The 10641-nt window shown below is 37.6% G+C and overlaps 1 protein-coding gene across 2 annotated transcripts in view; it reads left to right on the top strand.

Moving 5' to 3' along the window:
* The first annotated feature begins 901 nt into the window (after positions 1–901).
* LOC129782124 (uncharacterized) overlaps positions 902–10641 on the top strand; it is a 205134-nt gene continuing 195394 nt past the window's right edge. For both annotated transcript variants that reach the window (XM_055789532.1, XM_055789531.1), the window contains exon 1: positions 902–1053. In XM_055789532.1, coding sequence (XP_055645507.1) covers positions 1029–1053 — 25 coding nt within the window. In that variant the 5' untranslated portion in view covers positions 902–1028. The remainder of the gene's footprint in view (positions 1054–10641) is intronic.

Below are 10641 nucleotides of genomic sequence, written 5' to 3'. Positions count from 1 at the left end.
CGGTAAGGCCCGTAATCTCTTGATAAATAAAATGAACTTTGAATTTAATTCATATATGTCAACATATCATACACCTACTATCAAATCTACGTTTTCTAGTTTTCTTTATCTCTTCACATTTTATTTTTTGGATACCAAAATAACAGGAAAATACTTATTGTTTAAAATATGTGATATTCGGTCGGAAGATTAATACAAAAAAAAATTATGCAACTCAGAAAATACATGATACGAAGAACACATGTTTTTCATGGGAAAATAATCTTCCGAAATTTTATAACATTTGGCAACCTTCACATCTCGCTTCCCTGTTATCTAGCACTTGGTCGAAGAAAATGCAGAAAGAAGAGTAAGAAGCCAGTTGTCACGTCTTGTCTTAGGTGATTACATCGTGTTGGCTCAACCGATCCCGCTTCCGTGCTACCTTCAAAATTTTTGTGTGCAGTCAGCCGATTGCAAAATTCCAGCCGTAAATTGCACTCAACCGAGGGCTGTGTGTTTTTGCAGTTATCCTTTGGCTTGTGTAGAGAAAAAGACTATACCTAAAAGTGTGTTTTTGTTTCCCGAGAATTCGCGTGAAGAAAAAATTGTGTCCGATCGGAAGTTCCCGTGTGTTCTTAGATTGACGACGCAGTTTGTGTGAGCATAACTCTGCAACGTGTCCGAAAAAGTTGTAGAAGTAAAACAAAACGTGTATGATTCTGTACGAAACCGACGGTGTGTAAACTAAATGTATGAGTACAAACAAACTGAAGTGTTTTGTCCAATCAATTTGCATTGTAATAGGTTATTGATAACAACTGTGATTAAATTATCTTAACTTTTTTTAATTATATGAAGTAATTTTCCGGCTATGACTTTCATTAAATACTTTTTTACCCTCATGTATATTTTCAGGTGATTGCATCCAGAAATCTTTAGATGATATCGCACAAAATTCAGCCATTCGAAATGACGTTCCTTCACAACAAACAGGCTCAAAACAAAAGAATTCTGATACTGGAAATACGTTGTCTAGCAATGAAAGCATGTCTGTTGTCGATGAATTGAAAGGTATGTACAATAGAACAATCAATTTTTTTATTCTTCTAATTTGTTGATTCGTATGTTGTAATTTAAAAACCAAAGATTGTTTAAAGCACTGGTTGGAAAACTTATGAAGCGATCGCCGTTGACGTATTCTATGACCAAAACCGCGTTCTCTCTCGACCTCTCCGTCATTGGTTCCGATCTAAAATTGATTGGATAACAACTCGACAAATATTTGGATTTTTGAAATATTTTGAGCGTATCAGGGGTGCAATGAGTTTGTTCTCTATGATCGGAAAAATTACCGACTGGACCATTTTTGGATCCAAATGCTATTGGATTACATCACGGGAACACCAAGCCAAACTGATGCTATTGGATTACATCACGGGAACACCAAGTCAAACTGATGCTATTGGATTACATCACGGGAACACCAAGCCGAATGCGTAAATGGGTGCGAATATTACTTCGCTCGGACGCATTCATACGCAAACAATTTTTCATGACTGTTCCATGCGAAAGCAGAACAGAAACCGATGCGAGTGAAAGTACTCACGCCTTGCGTATGTCTGCTTTTCGCGTTGACGGTGGAATGGTGTCATCTGGATACGACATTAGTTTGTATGAGACCAGCTATTCTCTATCAGTCGCCCTTAAAGCAGTTTCAAATTGCTAAAATTTGTATGAAATTTTTTTCTTGGTGTTATTTACCTATTAGACGTACGTCGTTATGACCCTAATTTAAAAGATTTTCAGATTTTTCAGATATTCTCACCAGAACATAACATTATAATATAAAATTATCTAGAGACACAATTTTTGCATGATATTTTTTCACTACTTGCAAGCAAAAGTGATTTTCATTTACATAGAGTACTAATTTGGTTTGGGAAAATTAATTCTCATTCATAATTTTGATTTTAAAAGTGTGTTCATTTCTACTGCAACCCCATATTGTCATGCCTACTCCTCCATTCCGTAATACGAAGCTCATGCAAGCGAGCAAAACAAATCACGGTTTTTCATGTGCCTATATTTTGTGACCGTGTTCGGGAACACATTGCGATCACCAATCATCATCAATGAGCAAGATTGTTATGATTTCAATAGCTTGCTTTCAAAGCAATTTTTAAGCTTTTGAACCGATAAGTGACAATCATATAATTCGTTGACATTTTATCTCTTGGATGAAGTGATTATTATACCACTCCATCCAGCCGGTAAAGAGGTATTAACGTTCAAAACCTTGCAGTCCAGCGTCACTCTCTCGTTTTAGAAACTTTGAACTAACACCCCGGTACAGAAATGAAAGACGTAGTCAAAACCAACATCTTCTATACAATTTTCGACTCTTTTGAGTTGTGTTGGAAAAGTTCTAGAAAGGATAGTAAATCGACGCCTAAAGACCTTTTTAGAGTCTAATAAGCTGCTCGATCCAAGACAGTTCGCTTTTCGTGCGGGAAAATGCACAGAAGATCACCTCGAAGATCTACAGGCTATTGTACATGACGTTATTGAGAAAGATCACCACGCAGATGTGGCATCACTTTATCTAAATAAAGCATTTGATCAGCATGGAGATATCCAGTATTGAAGAGTCTCTTCGACTGGGTGATCCGTGGAAGACTAGGTTTCTATGTGAAAAGTTTCCTAGAAAATAGAACTCAGAGCCATAGTCAACAACACAAAATCTTCATTGAAAATCCAAGAAAGGGGAATTCCCCAAGGCTCGGTTGTATCGCCAACCCTCTTCATAATTATTATGCAGTCCCTTTTTGCAAAAAATCCGGAAAATGTAAAAATTCTTGTCTATGCGACATTGTGCTAGTACTAGCGACATTGTGCTAGTTTCAGTTAGCGTCACTGCATCAGCAACAAGAAAAACAGGAAGTGGGTTATATCTATGGTATAACCGCAAGGGTGACGTAGGACTATCGTTGATTTAGAGATCATTTGTTTGAATTTGAATCTGAATTCATTCTGAATGAATGAATATTTGGGGGACTTCGAAAACGAGAGTGTTACGTTGGATGCACAAGGTTTTATGCATCCAATATTGGATACGGAAATATTCTACTGATAGGGAAGAATAATCTTCAGAAGCTATTCTGTTAATTGCGATTGATTGAAAAATCACAAAACCAAATGTATTTGGTCACAGTGTTACATGGATAGAAAACACTTGAATGTAATTTTAAATTCCCAGAGGAACTGGCAGATTATTTTCAGTAACGATTAGATATTACCACATTTTTTTTATAGAACAGAGAAGAGATAGTTTTTTTTTTGTTTCGGACTCTGTTGCTTCAAACTGGCTCTACATTAAAAAGTACGCTAAGGAAGACAATTTTGATGATTTCATTTGCAAGATGAGAAAAATTAGTACAGGATTAGTAGTGGAACAACTCAATTAGTGGATGTTAATAACATTTTGGAAGTGAAAAACTTCAAAGTTAATAATTTTTAATGTGTTATTATTAATTTTATCCTAAAATTTTAAATTGAACTACATTGTTTTGCAACAATTAAATTGAAGTTCTTTAACCGCTCTACAATTCGTTCTTTGACGCCCAACTTCTATCTTTCATTATTTGGCTGCAATATCGATCTAAACAATTCCTGGTGAAAATTCAAGCAATATCTTAAAAAATCCCGATTTTTACCCCACTGCACATGTAATAGCCACTTAAACATCACCTTAACGCTGAAAGGCTCTCCTTTCCTTCTTGAAATAAGCTAGAAAATTTTTTTTTTTCCAAGCTGTATATAATCGAGTCCAAAATTGTATATAATCGAATCACATATAATCGAGTCCGACCTGTATATCTATACTCGTCTCCGGCAAGATGCTTAACGGTAGTTTTCGTAGGAGTGTTGCTCTATCTATATCAACTCGGCTGTTTCCGCAACAATAACACCGATCGGTTGGAAAAAGCTCGCAGAATTGTCGTTCAGCAGATCAACAATGCTTACGGAGTGAGACCAAATATCATTCCTCGGGCACGAATGGTTCCTCCCAGGCCGGTTACTGCGGATGTGGCAGTTAATTATCTTTAAGCGGCACAAAACCCGGTTCCAGCACCTCCAGCTGAGTAACCTCCTGTGGCCGCTTACCTCTTTAAAAATCAATGAGAAAAATTATAAATTGAAATCTATATAATTTTACAAGGTTTTACCTTTAATTCAAATGTAGACGAATGCACAATAAATAATTTGCTGCAGAAACTATAACTTTTAAAACCATTTGCCGTTTTGACGTGGGACTACGTATAACCGGAATATATGGAGGGTAAAATGAAAACCTAAACACAGAACATGCAGGAAAAAATGAAAGATTTCGAATGCTTATAGCTCGAACATTTCTTACTGGATAGGAGAGATGTTTGCATCACTTGATAGGGAATATTTCTACGCATCTATCGCAACTAACAAAATGTTGTTTTTCATTAGATAAACAATTGAATAACTGTAAAATATTAGGCGTTATCTAAACGCCCTAACTGCATCGTTCTGATTGGCCCGATTTACGGTTTCCCTAACACAGCCATCAAAACCAAGCAGCCTTGGGGAAATCGGCATTGCAAATACATGAAAGTAGGGGGACTTTTGTTCTCATCGAAAAATGTTCCCTAACACAGACTTTAAAACCAAGCATGAAGTGTAGATATTGAAAAGAATTGGTCCCAAGATGGATCCTTGAGGAACACCTGCATTCACAATGAATTTCTCTGATGAAATATTGTTTATAGAAACATTGAACGCTCTATCAGAAATATAATTTTTTATAATTTTTATCAAGTATGTAGGAAAACCAAAGTTCTGAAGCTTGTAAATGAGACCATTATGCCAAACATTATCAAATGCTTTTTCAACATCAAGAAGTGCCATGGCAGATGAGTTTGAAACTGACTTGTTTCGTCTGATTATATTGTATACTCTACGAAGCTGGTGAATTGTAGAGTGACCTTTTCGGAATCCAAACTGCTCATCCAAAAATATATTGTGCTCATCTGCAAAAGCAAGAATGCGCGTTAATATAATTTTTTCGAATACTTTCGAAAATGCTGGGAGAAGGCTAATTGGTCGATAGCTCTTTGAAGAAGAAGGATCTTTTCCGGGTTTTAGTATCGGGATCACTTTTGCCAACTTCCAACTCGAGGGGAAGTAGCCAAGTGATAGACATCTGTTGAAGACAGAAGTCATAATTTCATATAAGTTGTTACCAAGATGTTTCAACTCAATGTTAAATATACTGTCGAAGCCGGGGGCCTTCATATTCTTCAACGAGCGTATAACCGAGATAACCTCTGCAGTCGAGATGATTTCACTCTCTTGAGGTACAGAATGGATATTGTCAATAGCCCTTACAGTATCATTCGCCGAAGCTTCAAATGGACTTGTAATGTTCTGGCCAAGATTGTGTGAACTAGCGAAATGGTTGCCAATTGCATTAGCCTTTTCGGCAGGTGTTATCAATCGTTCTGAATTGTCAGGTTGAAGAAGAGGAGGAATAGGATTAGACTTGGTCTTGAGAATTTTAGCGAGCCTCCAAAAAGGCTTGAGTTATTCGGAAGTTTACTAATATATTTTGCGAATTTTTTGTTACGGAGATCAATCATTCTGGCCTGGATAACCTTGGTTAACTGATTATACTGTCGTTTCCTCTCTCGAATACCAGTACGTTGGTACTGCCTTCGATAGAGGTTCCGAAGCCTAATCAAATGTTTAGTAATGGAATCAATTTGAACAGAGTCACTCACCTGAATCGTTTCTGGGATGTGGTTTTGGCGAGCCTGAATAACTGCAGTTTGAATAGAGCTGACTGTTGCTTCGATATCTTCGGGAGATTCAAGAGGTTGATTGAGATCAATGTTGTTGTCAATAAGCTGCTGGAATTCCACCCAATTCGCACGATGATGGTCCCGTCTACATTGTGGCCTCCTGACTACGACATTCACTCCCAATTCAACCATCACTGGGAAGTGATCCGAACTCAACTCGTTAAGGGCAATAGGATCACCGATGTGGCGATCCATGTTGGTAATGAAGAAATCAATTATGGAATGTACTCCAGAACGAGAAATGTAGGGGTCGCTGGACTAAGAATCCTGTAGCGCCCACACTGTAGATCATCATTTAGAGTCACTCCATATTGATTCCTCCTTTGGTTTCCCCAGGACTGATGTCGAGCATTAATGTCCCCGCCGATGACGTATTTCGACTGCCTTCGTGTTAGCTTGATGATATCGTTTTTAAGAAGCAACGCTGAGCCATCTCTGATTGACGTCTGTTTGGGATAGTAGACCGCAATCACGATAATAGACCCAATCGATGTTGTGATTTCCGCCCCAATAGCTTCGATGATGTTGAGTTTCAGACACGGCAAAAGTCGATATCTGATGTTATTTCTGATGGCTAAGGCAACACCTCCTCCACCAGAACCAGCACGATCCATTCTCAATAGACGATAATTCGGGACTCGAATATTAATATTCGGTTTAAGATGCGTCTCAGTAACGATAGCTACGTCGATGCTGTTTGTCACCAGGAAGTCAGTGAACTCGATAAGCTTACTCTTAAGAGAGCAGGCATTCCAATTAATTAGCCTTAGAGATGACCGATCCATGGTTATAATAAAAATGTAGCATAACTTGTACTTGTTCCTGTTGGTTGCGACAACTTCTAGTCTGTCGATCTAGTTCAAGAACAGGGTTGCAAGTTCTTGCATGCTATAAAGCTCCTCAGTAGAAGAGGAATGAGGTGAAGGTTTTGGTGTAGGTGATAAACCAATAGCTGCAACCTTACTATAGCTCGGTTGCTCCTTTTTTGGCTTTTCGCTAGAAGAGGCCGTTTGGGGGCGACCTGTAGGAAGTGGAAGAGGAGGAAGAACAGGAATCGTGCGAGAAACCATTGGAGGGAACTCTTTGTCAGTAAATTCTGGAACCTTCTTCCTATTCTGTGTTTTATCAGTAGCTTGCTTCCAGATACGTTTAAAATCCGCACGTTTTGTGCAGCTACGGCTGGTGGCTTGGTGACTTTCGCCACAGTTAACGCATTAGCGAGGTTCTTTTTCTGGAAGGCTGCAAGTGCTTGTTAGGTGGTCAGCAGCACACTTGCCACAACGAGTTTTCATGTGACAGTTTCTTGTTCCGTGTCCGAAACCAAGGCAATTTGAACATTGCGTTACATCCCGATGTTGAGGTTTGTATCGGTCCCATTGTACCGAGATGTTGAAGATCTCACTGATTTCTCTTATGCGAGTTATGTTGGCTGATCCTTTCTTGAAGTGGATCAGGTACAAAACATTGGAATACCCATTGTCTGGCGTTTTATGCCTAGTCATCCGATATACAGCTAACGGCTGAATATTGTATGATTGTTCCAGATCTTTTTTAATATCCTCCAACTCAATAGCAGGAAGACCTCGCAACACCACCTTAAATGGTTTTTCAGACGGCGTATCGTGAGTGTAAAACTCATGATTTTTTGATTTCAGGTATGATCCAATTATTTTATATTGCTCCAGGTTGGGACTAGTGATTTTAATCCCGATGCTGCATATTTTAAAAACTGGCTGCAATTTCAGCGCCAGCAGTTCAGACCTCAAAGTTCCTATATCTCTCGATGTTGTAAAATAAGGTGGTACTTTCACCTTTTTCTCTACATTTACTTTCTCGGTAGTTGGTTCCTCCTCGGTATGGCCATCCAATAAAGCATAGCGGTTTCTTTCTAATATTGGCTCCTTGCCGGTGTCCGATCGATGTCGTTTGTTGGTGCCATGTGGTATGCCTGGGTCGGTTGACCGGGTTTTCCCCATTGTTGTAGTCCTCAAGGGCAGACAGGTAGTTGATGAATCGCAGGTAGACAATCTGAAAAGAGAAATAAATAGCTTTTTAAAAATCAGGTAATGAATGGAGCTCCAAACACGTCCGTCTCTGTCGACGGTCGGAGTGGAATGATAAAAGTTTGCCTCAGCGAGATCCACTGTTTATACTCTAGGCAAGTGTTCCCCTTCAATCTTCTTCTTTTCCTCTGTTCGCGGAGACTTTAAATCCTACGATTTCCCCTTCAATGCTCGTTATTGACAGCTCTGTTCTGGAAAGCACGCAAATGGACAGAACAAATGTAAGGAAAAATGAAAACGCTTAAAGTTTTCATGAATTTTAACCATTTACGAACCAGGAGATTCCAATGTATAGCATATTAAACAAATCTTAGGGAATTTCCGATTCGTTTAGTATGTAAATCGCCAAAATCTGTTCGCGGCAAAAATAGTTATTAACATTAACTTTATTTCATAAAAACGTGACCTGTTTTCTGATTTGGCACCCTTAATGAAAGACGTAGTTCTACGTCAAAACGGCATGTAACGCTTTAGATAATTAATTTTTAAATGCTGATAAAAAATATCAGCCAAATCGGTCGAGTAGATCCTGATATATTGATACCACCAATTGAAAAACATGGTTTTGAGAAAAACGCGTTTGAAAATTCGTACAGCAATACTCTGTAACTCCTTCTATTCTCCTTCCTCCTCCTATAAGACCAGGTGATGACCTTGCAGCTTTATGTCATTGTAAACAAACAATGCTTCAATTTATATTCTACTGTGTATATATTGGTGACTAGTGATCCCCGATACAGAAATCAATTATTAATCGAACGAATACGGTGCAACTATCGCAATAAACGAAGCCTGAGACGAGACATGACAATAGGGGGCCGATTCCGGACCACCACTTCTGTCAAACTCGGACCACTTGCAAACAAAATTAACAAAGATAAATATGTTGCCAAATATATTCAAAATTGAATAATTGTTGCATTCACATTTCAATTTAGCGATAATTTCTATAATGGATTTTTTTTGTATATTTTCGTTTCTATTACGTCCGGTGTTCCCGAAGAGAAGGAAACATTGCATCGGAATTTCCACCCTACATCTTTTCGGGATTATTTTGCCATCTAGCATAGCATAATAGCAGCGACCTAACAGAGAAGAGCATTCAATTATTTTCCAACCGTAAAGCAGTTAGCAATATAATTATAATCTAATAACAAATAACAACCAACGCAGCAGAAAAGTATTTAAAACCATATTGGAACTTGAATAAACCATACATACCTACAGAAAAAAAAAACCTGAATAAACGCTATGTTATTATTTGGGAATGTATGATTTTATCAATATTTCAGTACTGTTAGTATTTGAACGATATCAAAGTTAAATTATAAGGCCTTATTTCCGTATACACTCCACGGTAAAAACGAATTGAAGTTTATCCGCGATGACAGAGATACGGTATCGATATCTGGAAACGAAATAAGCTTTTAACAAGTCTTACTACTCGGCCCGAAGGCACTTTTAAATTGTTAAAACCTGAATGAAAATTTTTACTTGGCGTTATTTATTTACTTGAAGAACGTCTTTCTTACCCTAACTTGACCTGTTTTCTATACACTTTGCGATATTCTCACTAAAACTACTCATTATAATATAAAATTATCTTCAGACACAATTTTTGTACGAGATTATTTTACCAAATGAAGAAAGCAAAGTTTTCCATTCACAATCAACACTAATATGATACGGAGAAGTTAATTTTCATTCATAATTTCTATTTGAAGAGTGTTCATTCTACCTGAAAACCCATCATTTTCTCTAACTCGTAAAACGAAATTTCATGGCGTGTCGTCCATTCCGTTTTCATCTTGAAGTGTAAACGGTAAGGCCCGTAATCTCTTGATAAATAAAATGAACTTTGAATTTAATTCATATATGTCAACATATCATACACCTACTATCAAATCTACGTTTTCTAGTTTTCTTTATCTCTTCACATTTTATTTTTTGGATACCAAAATAACAGGAAAATACTTATTGTTTAAAATATGTGATATTCGGTCGGAAGATTAATACAAAAAAAAATTATGCAACTCAGAAAATACATGATACGAAGAACACATGTTTTTCATGGGAAAATAATCTTCCGAAATTTTATAACATTTGGCAACCTTCACATCTCGCTTCCCTGTTATCTAGCACTTGGTCGAAGAAAATGCAGAAAGAAGAGTAAGAAGCCAGTTGTCACGTCTTGTCTTAGGTGATTACATCGTGTTGGCTCAACCGATCCCGCTTCCGTGCTACCTTCAAAATTTTTGTGTGCAGTCAGCCGATTGCAAAATTCCAGCCGTAAATTGCACTCAACCGAGGGCTGTGTGTTTTTGAAGTTATCCTTTGGCTTGTGTAGAGAAAAAGACTATACCTAAAAGTGTGTTTTTGTTTCCCGAGAATTCGCGTGAAGAAAAAATTGTGTCCGATCGGAAGTTCCCGTGTGTTCTTAGATTGACGACGCAGTTTGTGTGAGCATAACTCTGCAACGTGTCCGAAAAAGTTGTAGAAGTAAAACAAAACGTGTATGATTCTGTACGAAACCGACGGTGTGTAAACTAAATGTATGAGTACAAACAAACTGAAGTGTTTTGTCCAATCAATTTGCATTGTAATAGGTTATTGATAACAACTGTGATTAAATTATCTTAACTTTTTTTAATTAAATGAAGTAATTTTCCGGCTATGTTCATTAAATACTTTTTTACCCTCATGTA

This window comes from Toxorhynchites rutilus, unplaced genomic scaffold, assembly GCF_029784135.1.
Source record: "Toxorhynchites rutilus septentrionalis strain SRP unplaced genomic scaffold, ASM2978413v1 HiC_scaffold_4, whole genome shotgun sequence".
NCBI classification, from domain to species: Eukaryota; Metazoa; Arthropoda; class Insecta; order Diptera; family Culicidae; genus Toxorhynchites; species Toxorhynchites rutilus.
The sequence above is the reverse complement of the archived record's forward strand: the minus strand, read 5'-3'. Positions and strand labels throughout refer to the sequence as shown.